We start from the raw sequence: 16392 nt of genomic DNA, 5'->3' as shown, positions 1-16392 counted from the left end.
AATGGCCTCCTCTAAATTGTTTTCTTCATCTTCTTCTTCCAATGAGTCGATTTGACGTAGTACCTGCACCTCATCTAGAGATTCAGCCTCAACATCTTGATCTTGAAAGATATGTTTTGAACTAGGGGAAACTTGTATAGCATACCACCACTTTGGATCAATTTCATCGACGTGAAATACAACCTAAAATTACAAAGCAAAGGAGTTACACTTTTATTATACTACATCAAGATTTATCGGTGATTGGTTGGGTTACTAACATGTTTTGACAGTGTTGAGATAGTACGAAAGTATCTTTCTCATCATTCCAAAACTTGGTGGAATCAATTCGAAAGAATCCCATTTGGATGTTTCTTTACGGTTGCTTGAGCACCTCTATATATCACCTTCAACTTCAAGATATCTTGAATAGTTCCACAATACTCAAGATTGTCCTCTATAACATTGGTATCATGTCTACTAGATTGCATTTCTTGCTCAAAAAGTTACCATCATACCACAATTAAATGTGTTTCTTTTAGAATCCACACACTCCGTGCGAAAGTGCCTTCCTCTGACTATATGGCATTATATAGTTTGTACTAACATTAAACAAAAGCATGACATTTAGTATAGTGCATTAAACAAGCTATATAATAATCGAAGCATGAGAGAGAGATGAAGAATATACTTTCTTGAGGGTCACATCCTCGTGCATACTCATTCTCTTCTCTTGTGATTATCTCTCCATTTTTCGATGCCATCAATATTGCCATACAAAGCCATTCTATATTTGGTAGAGGTTCTAAGCTAGGCAAGAATGTCAAATGTCAATTTGCTCTTCTGAAAGCTCTTCTCTTATCCTTTCATCTATTGATTGCATCCTTGTATGTCCCAATCCACTTCTCCATGATGGGACTATTCAGAATGTATTCACCTTTTGGCATAATGCTTCATCCAGTCTTTGTTTCCTTCCTTTTCCTTGTGACACATTAGTGATTAGTCTGTCATCCTCCTCATTGCTCCACCATTGTGGCATGGAAGAATCTATGCGAGAGATGTTTTGAGATATACACAAGAGACTCTTGCATCAACCATCTCTCTACCATGCTTGCTTCTGGCCTTACTCTTTGTCTCACAAAGTCATCTAGGTTTTCATGAACCTTTCAAAGAAAAACATCCATCGAACATGAACAACATCACAAAGCACCACTTCATTAACCAAATGTACCATAAGATGCAATTGGCTAGTGAGAATTGTTCTAGGAAAGTTTTCCTTGATCATACACACTGCCCCAATAGCATTGTTCTAGGAAAGTTTTCCTTGATCATACACACTGCCCCAATAGCATTGAGACGAGCCATCTTAGGATATGTACCTACATACATAGCAATCATGTGTACTATTTATTATACATAACTTGTGATTGTATGAGAATACCAAATATTAAATATAACTTAGCTAGTGAATTGAAGAGAAGATTCATACCTCACTAAGTCTCCCATTTTGTAAATAGTCTCTCTCATCTTCTTGTCTCCACAACTAACTATAGAAATTGAAAGGATAAAATATGTATAGAAAAAAATGGAAGTTAGTATATGAGCCTACAAATTATGTACCATAAAGAGAAAATGAATAAGCAAATATTTATATACCTGTAATTTCTTGTACCAATCATGTGTCTTGTTTTCTTTTTTGTCTTTGTGATGAAGGCACCCTTCAATGAATGCATTACTCCCATTGGTTTACGAAAAGAGGCAATCACACTTTTCACCTTATTGTGCTCCTTCTTTGTTTATCTATTCTCACTTCCCCGGTTGACTCAAAGGTGTAAAGCTACACGTTTGTGCTACCCCCTAGACACTATCTAAAAGAGAAAAAAGGGTTTCCAAAAAAATTGCATCACCATATTGTTGCCAAGTTTGGGAAGATATTATGGTTATTCTCAAATATATTACTAGTAAGATCATTTTGTTTACGCCTTTGCTCTAGTAAAGAAACTTGCATAGATTATTGAAAGATTGGATGTATTAGTGTCACCTTGATAATGGTAAGCAGGATGGTAAAGATTATTAAATATGGAAGTTCAAAATGAAAAAATTTGATGTATCCTTGGGATATCACCATAATTCTAGTTGCCGTTCCTGTTGAAGAAGGACGAGGTTTGCACAGGCAACCAGTCGAAGACGCTGCTGCACATGGCGGCATGTAAGCTGGTTGCTGTGTGTAGAGAATTCTGCGCATGCTGATCATGCAGTTCCGGCAGCTCCTTCACACTCCCTGGATGGAGCATTTTGATGGAGATCTACTGCCACGGCTGAACTCGCCTATCAACTTCTTGCCAGTGCAGATTATCGCGGATTTAGGAACTCCCAAACGTAGCAATCAGAGAGACACCTTCTCCTTTTCATTGTATGTGCCAAATGGAGGAGGAGAGAGAGAGAGAGATTCTATTTGCTCAACTTTTTTCCATGACACATGGACCTCTCCAATTCTCGCCACCTGCACAGCTCCGTTTTTCAAGTTTTTTTTTCCCGCCTCTTTGCTGCTTGCCATTAAGAATACAACTCTTCGACCCATGAGAACCGACGGTACTTTGCCTTTTTTCCCTCATTTTTATAATTCACTCACTCGGCTTACCTTAATGATGGTGCTATATAGCTTAGCCATCATAGAACTAACCATTATGACGTGGTAATTGGTGACCAGCTAGTTACATTCACCTCTAAGATTAGGCTTGATCCAAGTTTCTTAACAGTCTGAAGGCAACCCATCCTATCCATACTACTTGTTCATGCACGCCTCTTGTCACATGGTGGACTCTTCAACCTTGACTCACATGGTGACGTCGAAGAAGCGTGAGTTTTTTTTTTTGAATTTCCTACGAAGCATGATACCACTGTCAAACCCCGCCGGATCACCTCGTAGAACGCTCCTGGTACAAGGCTCGAAACTGCAAACAAACCAAACAAACATTAAGGGGGTACATGCCTGACCCACCTCCCAACCTTGATAGCCGTGGGCAAGCCCACAAGTTCTGGCTGTCCCGCGCGGGGTCGAGTACTAATATTGCTTATTTATCATGTGTAGGCATATCCATTCCCATGCATGAATTCTTGTCCACTTAATCAATCTAAAGAAATCTCTCATTGGCCCAGACTTAGTCTGACACTGTGTCACATAACCAGGCATGATTGCATCATGTGCATGCATATGGCAACCCTCTATTGTCATAAGTAGAGCATCAGTATGCATGCAGAGATGTTTGGCATATTCCTTTATGAAATAATCCACATCATTATCTTATTTGGCATATTCAAGTATATGTTCCTCTATGAAATCCACATCATTATCTTATTTGTGCCCTAATAATTGTCTCCATTCCTTCTTGGGTTGTTTGGTGAATATGTCCACTTTCTACCATTCTAGATATATGCAAAAAGCATCTTTTGCTCGCACCTGCTTTTGCACATTCACTTTTCTCCCTCAAGCCAAGGAAGGGAGTAGGGAAGGTAGACCCCTTGTTGCAATTATTGTTGCGGCTCTCCATGCAAACACCTAATGCCCACAAGTTTTTTTTTTTTTGCTAAATGTCTTTCTCAATTTTGGTTCCTTAAAGTTTCATAATCAGCATAACAAACCAATCATCACAAACCTTGTCATTTTAAAGTTTCGTAAAGATCATAGAAAATCAATCAATGATCACAAACCTTGTTATTTTAATTTGATCATCCTAGTCAAAGACATTTACTTTTGCTAAATCCTTTTCAAAAAATATAAGTAAAAATTTCCTTTGTCTTTGATATAAAACATGAATCTTTATTATTTTAAAAGATTCTATGAAGACATAACTATATACATTAATTTGATAAATGAAACAATCACAAAAGAGACATATCTTATGCTCATCGTCGTAACTTGAACTCTATCATTGATTTTAAAAGAGTTATAGCAAACAATATTCATGATTACATAGAATTTGGCATGTGAAGCTGCTTTCTTAAGACTAAAAAAAGGATTACAATTATAAACTAGAGATCCCATGAATATTTAATGTAGCCAATCCAATTGACATGCTATCATATGTATTAAGTGTCTCCCTAGCACTAACCCCTTTGGGCATGTTCTGGTCGATGTAAAAACTCATAATCAAGGTGAACAAATGCTCTTTCAATCTCTGGTAAACATTCAAGCTTATTTTGTAAGCTCTCACCAATATCATGTGCATCATTTAATGGCATCTCACCTGGCAAAACAATGTCCACCTCCGCAAAGTAATATCCTCCGAACTTGTAAGCTTTTATTGTATCAATATGTTTGATAGCTTTGTGATGATTCCAACACAAGTATGTTATTTTTTGTAAAAAATGAGGTGGTGCTGTCTCTCCTACTAGAGAAGATACATTTTCGAGCACAGTATGACTCCAGTTCCATATTGTGTATATTGCCAACTGCTCAAGCACAAATAATGATTGTTATTATAAATGGATAATTATGCATAAGCATAATCAATGATTAATCTATTTTCACATGAAAAGTGATCCTTTTACTAAAAAGGATAATATGACATTTCTAATGTATAAGAAATAACTTTATCATTTTATTTCCATAATGATTATCGTTCTAATAAGTTGATGTTTGCAATAATGGTGGTGATAATAGAAGAAATGACATGATAAAACTGTGAGAATAATAGTACTATGAAATGATGCTTGATAGAAGAGCATTATTAATCATGATGCAACGATGGCGAGAGTAAGTGTGGTACCTAGGATAGTGATGTGGTTTGGTGATTTTGCCTACACCTATGATATAATATAATCATATTCTTTTTCCACATTCCAATCCAATTTCCTCAACTCTGAGTATAAGGCTTTGACTAAACTTGGAAGGTAAAATGGAAAGCTGGAACCTGGAGAAAGAGATGAAAGCTCATATGGGAGTCCAATTTGCCCTTGAAGTTTTAGGCCTTTTTGTGAAAAGTATGTCTAGTGGCTTTACCAGTTGGTTCCAAGCTTATACAAAGGAATTTTACTTCACGTTGCTATCCAAGGTGTAGGACAACCTTGGAAGATGGGAGACATCTCTTCTGGGGGTGCCCAGCCACCATCAGGGGATTTTGGGTGAAGATAGAGAAATGGGTGGCTAGATCTTTGGGGGTTTAGGGATTGTGGGGGGATTGGGTTTTGGGAAAGGGGATAGAACCTAATGAGATTACTAACTACTTATTTAATATTATTAGATATGGTTGCCTCCCTTTAGGAGATCTAGATTTCTAGAAATAACTTAATATTTTATAGGGGTAGGGAAACTAGGTTGAATAGCATTGAAGTGATGTATAATTGTGTTTATCTCTGTAAATCTATATATTATGCTAACCAATTGAATGATGCTAGCACACTTCAGGCAATTCATTCTCTATGCAATGGAATCAGATGATTTTCTCTATAGCAAAACTTGGTACATACTAGGAAGCCCTAACCAAAAGTTTGTATGCATGAATTCATTATCAAGGAGGTAAATACCAGGCTGCCGAAATTTGGACCCAAGACCAAGAGGTGGTACCTAAAGGTGAAGCACCCTATATATACGTTTGTGGCATTCATAGAAAATCCAGTGGACACTAGACCTATGGTGAAGGTGTGAGCTGGTAAAAGTGTCTTGGAAAAGCTTCCACCTAAAGGCTTTACTATACTGAATCTATGATGGTAGCTTGTATGCAACTTGGTTATTATGTTTCTTGGAGCCAATCTTCCTTTGTTTGGGAAGATGAAAGATGGAACCTCCTTTGCAAACTACTGAATTCTAATAAGAGGGAATTGGAGCAGATAGGGGCCTTAGGAAAGTGATAAAAGGCTAGACATTTTGGGAATAAGGAGTAAGCCCAGGTGGGCTGCCTAATATTGTAAGTAAGAAGCTGGATGTAATTAGTGGCAACACCTAATATATATTAAATATTCCCCCCCCCAAAAAAAAAATCATATTCTTAAAATGGGTAGTTGTACTTGAGTAATGTTACAAATTCTTGCTGTGTCTATATTTTTGTTATTGTTGATAATCATGTATGGTATAACAAAAGAATTAGTCTTATTTATTATGACAACATCAACTGTATTAGCAATACTTATAATAGCCTTAGCAGTGTCAAAAATATTAGTGGTTGCTATAAGTACCACTTATAAGAATAATCACATATGTATAACTACTAGTAATGGTAGCTTTAAGTTATAAGCCTAAACTAAACTTGAACTTCTAAGATTTGTTTTTGGTTTAATGTGATTTTGAGTATGTAGTAACATACCACTATGGCACCAACAGGATCTATCCACCAGTAAAATTTTGCTGCCAATATTGCAGCTAATAGTCCAATCGAATTTGTGATTACGTCAAATAAATGATCTTTTGCATAAGCTTGCACAATGTCATTCTTCAAGGTTTTACATAGTAGCATAAGGTTGAACTTTACAAAAGTAACAAAAAGCATCACTCCAATTACCCAAAATTTGTTTGTGCCTTGTAATGCCAATTGACTACTCTGTTAAAAAAACGATGCCATATAAAGAGGTGAGTACAGAGCGTGAGAATTCTCTATTTTTTAAATATAGTAGATATATTTAAAAATAAAATTAAACATCATAAACTTTCTCATCGAAAAATCACACTTATATTCAAACATGTATTGTTAGGTAAAGAAAGTGTTTTCCACAAGCTTTAACTTTACATCTAAAATTTGCAAGAAAATATGTAATCATGGCTCACCCACACAAGTAGTCAACTTTTAATAGCATGCTCATAAGCATATGGGTGAAATGAAAAAAGTTTATGAGACTAAGTTTTTTGCATAACAAAAATCATGAGATCACCAATTTGTGATGTTTTAAATATCCAAAAATCAATTAACCATAAATAATTGTTTTAATTACAGTATCAACATCATCTAGAACTAATGCATGCTTTTTTTAAAATTAAATGTAGACTTCCAAAGTTTATGCTATACTAAAAAATATGTCTTAGGGGAAATGGGTATGAAACATTTACGTTATTGCAAAATGTGTTGCAATTGTTAGATAAAGATTCTTGGAAACTTATATACAATTTTGCATGTGGCAAAAACATCATAACTTCACGAATTAAGCATGACAACACACATATATAACGCTTTCACGTGTATGCATGCATCCACATGAAATCACATACTATGTGCCATGTTGCATGAACATGCACTTGCGTATGATTGTGCAAGTCTCACATGCACATGCACATGCATGCATGCACACACACACATGCTCTCTCTCTCTCTCTCTCTCTCTCTCTCTCTCTCTCATGCATGCATGCACATGCATGTGCACATGTACATGCAGACTCTCTCTCTCTCTCTCTCATGCATGCACATGCACGTGCACATGTACATGCACACACACATGTGTGTGCATACACACATACACACAACACACACACCTGCGCACCCCCCCCCACATGGTACCTCTAATTGGGCATTCATCTTATATGGTGTTTTTGCAAGAAATTCTATTTCTTCTACTTCTTGTTTATAGCTACAGTCTATTTCTTCTACTTCTTGTTTATACCTGATCTAGTCCATTTATGAATAGACCATTATACGTAGTTTCTCCTTGTTTAGGTAATTGTTTATCCAAAATGAGTTAACAATACAAATTTTGCTTACATTGATAAGCCTATAATATGAATCAACTTATCTTAGTTCTAAGAATGTTTTTTGTTGGATGGTTTTAGACAAGGTGGTGAGATGGTGCCCTTGGGTGATTATCTACCATGTTTTTCTTGGATGAGTTAGATGAGGTGGTGCCCTTGGGTCATGTTTTTCTCTTGGATGGGTTAGATGAGGTGGTGTCCTTGAATGGTGGTCTACATAATCCTAGTTCACCTATATGAAAGTATACATATTTTTAATACAAGTATATTATCACAAATCTAAAATAATTGTGCTTTCTATTAGGTATAAAACCATGTCGTCTTAAGATAAACATCATGGCTTTTTAAAAGCATAAGTACTATCTTTGATGATAATATGTATATGTAACACACACACACACACACACACACACACACACACACATTTTTTTTAAGTTTTACAAAATACTCAAAGGGTTTATGAGATCAAGCCGTAGTACTAGTGTGTTAGTGTGCCATGATTAGGATAACAGTTAGAATATGGAAATATGGAAAACAAATGCTAGACAAAAAAGGGTTTCTATATATGTGATCTTGACAAATACAAATGACAATAATTTATGAGAGAGAGAGAGAGAGATGCATATAGTAGAGGCTAAAATCTAGTATATATTTAGCACTAGCTCTTCAATCACTAACCATTTAAAGCTAGACATCAAGTTCCTTAAATATGACAGACTAGCTATATATGAAATTGATGAGAGAATGAGAGATTTTAGTTAAAACAAAAATTTAGGCATACCTTGATAGTGCTATCATAGAAAAAGAAAATGTTTAATGCTTTAACTTATACTTGTAAGAATATCATGTGATTTACAAACATTCTTAGCTTGAGATTAGAGACTTAAAAGTTCATTTTAAAATAAAAAGTCCATGGAATCATCTATCAAAAGCATACTATTCAATAAAGAGTATCTAATCATGAGGAGCATGGGAATTACAAGAAATAATAAAAGTTGATAGCAAGTACAATAAAATAAATAATGGATGATTTTTCTTAAAGAGAGATCTCTACAAATGACCAAAGAAGTAAAAGCCTCACCAATAGAAAATGAGATAAGAACAAAACTTACTTGATTTTATCAATCCAAATTCTTCATATTTAAGCTGCTTACATATAATATCTTTTTTTATTTCTACAAGTGGTGCAACGTACAAGGGGTTGAAACAAGACGGAAAGTTCAAATGTAACCTGAGATATAAGTTGCCTCGTAGACTCGATTAATATTTGCATTCCTAGTGTTGCCATTACAGATGCGAACACTAATATGCCCTACATTAGAAAAACAAAAGCTCTATCACATATAATTTGCAAGTGATAAACCATTTAGTACTTTATTGTGACTCAAAAACTTACCACTGGTTGCATCCGATTCTTGCCAATGGGATAGAGATAAGGGTTTGGCCTCCTCATGCTATAAGATGTGTACCATAAGATGAACCCAGAAAGCAAGTCCAATAACGAGTCTAATGTTGATGCAATTATCGCCAAAGAAACACTTTTTATAGAAATGAACACCTTGGCCGCAAAAAGAACCATGTTTGCATAATTGGAAATACGTATTGCAAGTAACTCCCTGTTGGTTGTGGCAACTTTGTCCAAATGATTTGGCTATGCAATTAAAAAAAGCATGTCATAAATGAAGGATAATCCATTAGATTACTTAGAATAAAGTGCTCAATTAGAATTAAGGTACCACCATTAATCTTCACAGGATCTAAAACTCATCATTTGTTTTTTAAACTACTACCATAAAGCTTAGAGAAGACAGAAGAGGCTACTTACTTGTGCAAATAAAGTACCAGGGTCTATTTCGAACAATCCATCTAAGCCACTCATTTCTTTAAGGATCTCATTTTGTCTACTATAATAGTTATCCACACTTGCTTTTTTACCTATCACATTAGCATACGCGTGTTACTAGATATAGTATTTTAGATTTTACCAGACATATGCATTCTTATGCATATAAGATAAGGTACCTTGACAAACCGGTTTGAGACAATAAGAGGAGCCAAGGATCATGTCAATTGGATTTGGTGCATTAAGAGGTGTCACTCGAGTTTCATTACTGAGAACGAAGTCTCTTGCTCTAATCCGCCAATCCTTGCTCTCCTCTCCACCACCACCTTCACCTCCCCCCGCCTCACCAATGTCCATGTTGATTATTGTGCCACTATGTCCACTTTTACTGAAGCTCTCTGTTGGTATGGCATTAGTTGCTACACTAGATATGTCACCCCCACAAGGAGAAGAAAAACAAGGGGAGGAGTAGGAAGATTGTCCATGCACATTTGCATTAGTCACTACACTAGATATGTCACCCCCATAAGGAGATGAAAAAGAAGGGGAGGAATAGGAAGACTGATGCACATTGGTATTAGTTGGTACACTAGACATGTCGCCTCCACAAGGAGATGAAAATTAAGAGGAGAAGCAGGAAGACAATCCATCCATTATAGGGATTTCCTCATTCTACAACAATATATCCTTTCACATATATATTTATGAATGCACTTTTTTTTCCTAAGGATTGAGAGGAATCCATCACCTCAATGTTCACATTACTTTTGTTAAAAAATATAACCACCTATCATAGGTAATTGAACCTTGTCTTTGTCATTTTTTGCGTCACGAAATGTTTGTCCATGAGAATGTCTCATAAAAAACCTTATCCTCACTTTGCTTTATCACACATGTCACGGAAAACCCACTCACAAAGAATCATTGCCCCACTTCTATAAACTATTCATTGGTGGCATCTGCACACTTTTAACAGTCACACATACACTTATATATTTTGTATCAAGTTATTGATCTCCACGATGTGAATGTTGCAACCTTATAAAATTTTTGATTTTTTAAATGTTACGTGCATGAACAATCCCGCTCTATTCAAGAATCAAGGAAAACCCATCACCCCAACCCTTGGCAATACCTTCATCATGGCTATTATTGGGAATCTAGCCTTGTCTTCTTATTGTTGTCCACAAGAATGTTACATAAGCAATTTGCTTTTTTTAGCACGATAATGGAATGCCCACTCACAAAGAATCACTACCCACTTTCTTAAACTATACATTGATTGATGTATATATACATTCTGTAGCCCATGTCATAGTGGCTATATGGACATGGACATGAAGATAATTTGCAACCCAAACGTTTGGTATCCTTCACAAAAGGGCATCCCACCATGTGATCTTCTTCCCGCCTTAGTGGTGCAAATCTTGTAAATGAGCGTCTGCCTTTTGTGAAGCCACCTTTGGAATACAAAATGATATGGCTTAATAAAGGTTTGACCTTTTTTTATATTGTTTGCAACGTACAATTCTCTATGACATTTTTGGCATGGCCTCTTCCCCTCTCTCACCTTGCCCTTCAAATGTTGTCGAAGTCGCTTTTTTAAACATTATTTTTGGCTTTCCGGATTCCCTATTTTGTTATCTGTCAATCAAGGTAGGCTTTTTTCACTTGTTTTGCTTTAGAGACTGAGTGACAAAAGGGATATGACAAGTGGAATATCATTAGGCTTCGAATTATAAATTGACACGTGAATCCAATAAATATATATGCTTGGTATAGACATAATCCATTTAATTTAATAATTAAAAATCGGATGCAGCCCTGGCGCGACACGTCAGCAGCGTAAGAATTATAAGATTCCGGCGCGACTGTCAAAGTCGTCCGACGCCCATGACGGACGGACGGTAAGAGAGCTCTCTACTCTTTTTGTTACCTTGCCAGTCTCTTTCGTCTCTTAAAGCTGTCCACGGTCCATTTGCGTTGGGATATTTGTGAACCACGGTACAGGATTCTAGACAAATTGATCACATTAATGTGCTTGGGTGACATTGCAGGATGTAACGTACTAGGAGAATGCATTAATCCTGCTTGAGCGTAGATAATGAAGCACTCACAAAAGGGTTGCGGCAGCAGAATCTAGTTCAAATTCAGGATCTTCAATAGTGCATCATCTGCACAGATTCAAGCATGCCAGGCCTTGTTGTCATGAATAGAGGGCGCATCTTCTTCAATTTGACTACTTACAATAATTTGAGCTTCCTCTTTGAAAGCTGGAACAGTCGCTTGCATGCCTGCTGCTCGTTCTTGGACAGATGCTTTCATAGATACTTTATCACCTTCTCCAAATTGAATTTGATGTGCATGCAAGGCATTAATAAGTTCTCCTTGAGTTTGAAATACCCGATCTCTTGGTTCTGTTACTGTAAGCTGAGTTTGGCCACACAAATTATCGCACCTTACCTCTTTGGTGAGTTCTGATACAGACCTCCAATTGCCTGCAAGAATGGGTGCTTTTCTTTGCCTTCATATTTGCACTATTGATTTTGGCGGGTGTACTTTAAGCGATTCTGCTACGATGCAAATATGATCATATACATTATTTCACACAGTGGTCCTCCTGGATGCACCTAATATGCGCAAAACGCGCGCTTCATTAATAATGCCGGAACTGCTTCTATCAGAGAACATTTGCCGGCGTGTGGAGGCCCAGCACCGAATACGATGGCCGCCATCTTCATCAAATGTGTGAGGGGTGTAACGTGTGGAAATTCCTTTGTTATTGAAAGCTGACGGCTTCTGGCCTCTTTGAGCCTCAGGACTAAGTGCCACGGGGTAGACCCCGTCAGATGAAATCGGCAGCTCCGATTAGATGAAATTGGCGGCCGTGGAGCGATGGAGAAGTTGGCACGCAAATCGTGGCCATCGATACAAAAGTAAACTAGGGACTAATTAGTGTCACGGGGTAGACCCGTCAGATGAAATCGGCAGTTACGGTTAGATGAAATCGGCGGGTGTGGAGCGATAGAGAAGTTGGCACGCAAATCGTGACCGTTGATGCAAAAGTAAACTAGGGACAATAAACGAAGACCGGTGAACTGAGTATCGTCGGGAATAGCGTTGGAAAATGTGCTGAAGAAATAATTCTCAGTTGGTGATTATAGAAAGAATAAAGTGACATGCACAAACTTTTAGGTGGATATAGAAGGAATAATCAAAATTTGAAACTTGGAGAATTTTGGAATAAGAAGAGATTTTTAGGGAGAGGCCCTTCTTTGAAGTCTTGAGGTTGGTGTCCCAAAGTAAACTAGGTATCCAACGTGAACGCTACAAGTCAAGGTAAACTAGGGCAGCTCGTGATAAACTAGGTAGTAATGAACGTAGTAAACTAGGAAAAAAACTTGGGAATGAGTGCTCTATATAAAGTAAACTAGGAAGTAAACTAGGCCGGCCAGTAAAGTAGAAAAAACCTGGGAATGAGCGCTCTGTGTAAAGTAGAACAAGGTGAGTCACTTAAAATTCACATGGCCTTGTTCCAACCAAGAAGCATACAAATTTACCATCTGTAAAAGAAATAAATAACATGAGACTTGGGAGGTTTTCTAGAGATTCATGCTAACAGTTTAAGGTCTGTGTATGGGAGATGATGGAGTCTCCACAGAGATGTCCATGCACTTCTTATCATCTACACAATTCTCCTTGATCTGTCTTCGTCTCAAGTTTGGTTTTGAGGGTACGAGGGGACCAAGGATATCTAGACTCAAGATTTTTCTACAAAATAAGCTTCTTAAATGTCATTATGTAACACACTGAAGTCTGATAAGCGGACAAAGACTCATGGCAATCTACATACCGGTGTAAGGGACTCATTCACAATGTGTAGATCTTGGTGCTGAAGATCTTCGCACACATGATCATTATTCTGAAGTGAATCATCATCTTTCGTTGGCCTAGTTTTTTGTTTCTAAATTATGGGAAAACATATTAATTTATGTTAATGGTATAAACATAAATGGCCAGAAAATCACTCACATGTTTCTCATAGCCCTCAGCAATTATTTGTTGAATCGCTTGAAGCCGTTGATCATTGGATGCCATGTCACAGGACCCTTTTTGTACTTCTTATAGAAATAATTTAAAACTCACAGAATACATAAAAATTTGAAACAAAGACTTAAATAAATTGAAATCAAATAACATAGCATAACATAAGGAAAAGGCAATGGAATAACATCACCATCAAGACAAGATTGGGTGCAATCGTTAGCTAATGTAAACCATAATAGCAACCTGGTGAGGTAAGCAAGAGAAATGATTAGGACACAAAAAATCAAATAAGTAATATAGCTCAAACACGAAACAAATATTATAAAATATAACCATTACTTGCTCCGAGAAGTAATACTCAGATTGTATCTCCTGAAAAGGCGTGAAGGTGTAGTTCTCTGCAAAATCAATTAGAGAGATGACGACACCAATAGGAAACTCTGCGAGGCATGCTCGGAACTGACGATCCTGCCACTTGGCATAGTGACTATGCTGTATATAGGGGTAGATCTGCTCCCTAAATGTGGTTGTGATGTGACAACATGGTGTATGTTTGTCCACGAGCTACAACTTTCTGGACTGCCCACCACTCTAGAGCTGGTGTGTCACATACTCATAATGTTGCCATGGCACTATCTCTTGGTAACTTGCATCAAGATCTACCATCTGTAGATGTGCAAGTGAACCACATGATGTGCAATTGCTCTCCACACAAGGCATCCTATGGAACTCGTCATCCTCTGTGCGTGCACACAAAAGAGAGTGAATGAAATCACGAGGACTACGAGGCAACTCTCTATGCCCACTAAGAGAACGGAACACATCATAAAAAAGTTTGAACTCAACATGGTAGCGACAACATGTGTCACGCTGACGTGAGTACCTCACAAACCAAGGTTTACACCCCTAAAATGACCTTTGCCCAATTTTAAGCTCTGGATACGATGCCACAAACTGAGAATACAACTCTGTTTGGGTCATTTCAAGAAAGCAAGCACCGTGCTCAATGAACACTCCTCTTGTCACTCTCCAGAAAGCGCCCTGCAGTTGGCCATGTTGGGCAGATCGATCAAAGCATCGAGCACGCATGCCTGTGATGAAGGCGTGAGGTCTTTGAAATAGGAATGGAAGATTACATGGGCACGATGATGCATCCCTGACTTTGATAGTTCTTTCCTATCCACTATGGGCGCCTAAAGGAGGGGAGGTGGGTTCTTGTGGAAGAGAAGGGGGATCAGGAAGGGTGGGTTCATGTGGATTATCTAAACTAAGGGGTAGTGGGGGGGAAGAGGGCGTAGGGAGAGGAAGTGGAAGAGGAGGAGCAAGGCTTGGATCAGCGCAATGGAAAGTGTTGCTCGTTGACGTGCTCTTCACTCTCTCTTTCTCTCACGAGCTACCCTTTTCCTCTCATCCTCTTAAACTCGGTGGACGGGGGGGAGTCTAGTCCTATCACATTTTTGACTCTTACGACTTTGAGAACCCATTCTGAAGGAATCTAAGAGAGTAAAAATTATGAAGGCTCAATGATGGGATAGTACTAGAGATAAGTGTGAGATAGTACTAGAGATAAGTGTGGGATAATACTAGAGATGTGTGATTATATAGGAGAAATAGGTTATCCACTTCAAATCTCATTGGATTCCTATCTAAGATTGATTGGATAATTAAAGATAAACTATTATCCACTTAAAAATTAATATTATTACTAATATTTATTAACAAGTCTAAATATTTATCATTACTAAATATATAAATATATCTTTAAATTATCTTTTGTTTTATAATTATATAACTGCATTTTCTTTTATAATGTATTTTTTTCAAAGGTTTATCCTACACATAAATATTTTTAAGAAATATGAAATTTAAAAAATTATTATTTTTAAATTAAATAACATGAAATTTAAAAATAATATTATTTATCTAATTCTAAAATATAATCCTTTAAAATTAGTGATTTTAAATTCTTTTATATTAATAAGTTATATATATTTTATTATTTAAAATTTTATATTTTTTTTCTCTAAATTACTAAATTAACTTTTTCAAAAATATATTTTTGAAAAAAAATAGGGAGGTTGGAAGGAGGTGCCACGTGTCACATGCGTGCATGACACGTAGCATTTTCTTGACCTGTGGCACTATTATGGCTGATTTGGCAATTCCATGATGTGGCTTGGCATGTCACCAAGTGAGAGAGGCGGCAAGAAGATGTGGCATTAATGATGACTAGGATGATGAGGTGGGGAGTCAACTAGGTTGACCATGTTGACATGGAGGGTGGAGGTGGCAAGGTGAGGTGGCAAGCTGCTTATGTGGATCCTCTCGAAGCTAATGTGGACATAAAGTGGCATGCATATATAAGATTTGTGCCTACCCAAGCCTCACACATGGAATGATATCTAGGCTTTGAAGTTTACCAAGCCTAGATTTCCAAACCTAACTAGGATTGGTTTTAGACTTGAAAAGGGGAGAGTGGACACAATATGGAAATTTTCACTTGGGAGGATTGAAAATGGACCTTCCCATACTCAAATTAAGCCATTTTTTTTTATAAATTCACGGCAACAAGTATATTGATCCCTAGAGTTTTTAGATTGAAAGATTCAATATTTGATTTTCTAGAATTAAATTACAGTTGATTTAGTGGGCCTCTAACAGTCATAACAAATTTTCCAAAGTAAATCTACAAAAATCCAATCGTTAGATTTGTAATTTTACCTTATACCCACATTTTACTAATCTTCCCCAATCTAATCATCACTAGATCCATACACATTGAGCATTTTAAATGGTAGATATGGTGCGAGGACAAAATAGTATGTTTTTTTAACAATTTTAATGCCTTTTA

The 16392-nt window shown here is 37.0% G+C and overlaps 1 protein-coding gene and 2 long non-coding RNA genes across 4 annotated transcripts; 1 reads left to right on the top strand and 2 right to left on the bottom strand.

Moving 5' to 3' along the window:
* Positions 1–692: 692 nt before the first annotated feature.
* Positions 693–1599, bottom strand: LOC147615074 (uncharacterized). The gene is made up of 2 exons (XR_015262742.1): positions 1469–1599; positions 693–1358 (listed from the first exon to the last, which is right to left on the bottom strand). It is a non-coding gene; the product is annotated as an uncharacterized LOC147615074 (long non-coding RNA).
* A 426-nt stretch (positions 1600–2025) lies between these two features.
* Positions 2026–10268, bottom strand: LOC147615073 (metal tolerance protein 11-like). 2 transcript variants are annotated; one of them, XM_086779029.1, is made up of 6 exons: positions 9674–10259; positions 9477–9586; positions 9048–9302; positions 8883–8963; positions 6282–6515; positions 2026–4431 (listed from the first exon to the last, which is right to left on the bottom strand). In XM_086779029.1, the coding sequence occupies exons 1-6, from the start codon at positions 10089–10091 to the stop codon at positions 4087–4089; spliced, it is 1443 nt and encodes a 480-aa protein (XP_086635155.1). In that variant the 5' UTR covers positions 10092–10259; the 3' UTR covers positions 2026–4086. The 2 variants fall into 2 exon arrangements, with proteins under 2 accessions (XP_086635155.1, XP_086635156.1); XM_086779030.1 differs by lacking the exon at positions 6282–6515 and having other exon boundaries at positions 9674–10268.
* A 386-nt stretch (positions 10269–10654) lies between these two features.
* Positions 10655–11691, top strand: LOC147615072 (uncharacterized). The gene is made up of 3 exons (XR_015262703.1): positions 10655–10987; positions 11317–11401; positions 11552–11691. It is a non-coding gene; the product is annotated as an uncharacterized LOC147615072 (long non-coding RNA).
* Positions 11692–16392: the final 4701 nt, after the last annotated feature.

The sequence above is a fragment of the Cibotium barometz genome, chromosome 40 (genome assembly GCF_041138505.1).
Source record: "Cibotium barometz isolate CiBa-2024 chromosome 40, ASM4113850v1, whole genome shotgun sequence".
Classification (NCBI taxonomy): domain Eukaryota; kingdom Viridiplantae; phylum Streptophyta; class Polypodiopsida; order Cyatheales; family Cibotiaceae; genus Cibotium; species Cibotium barometz.
This window is presented reverse-complemented; position numbering and strand designations above follow the sequence as displayed.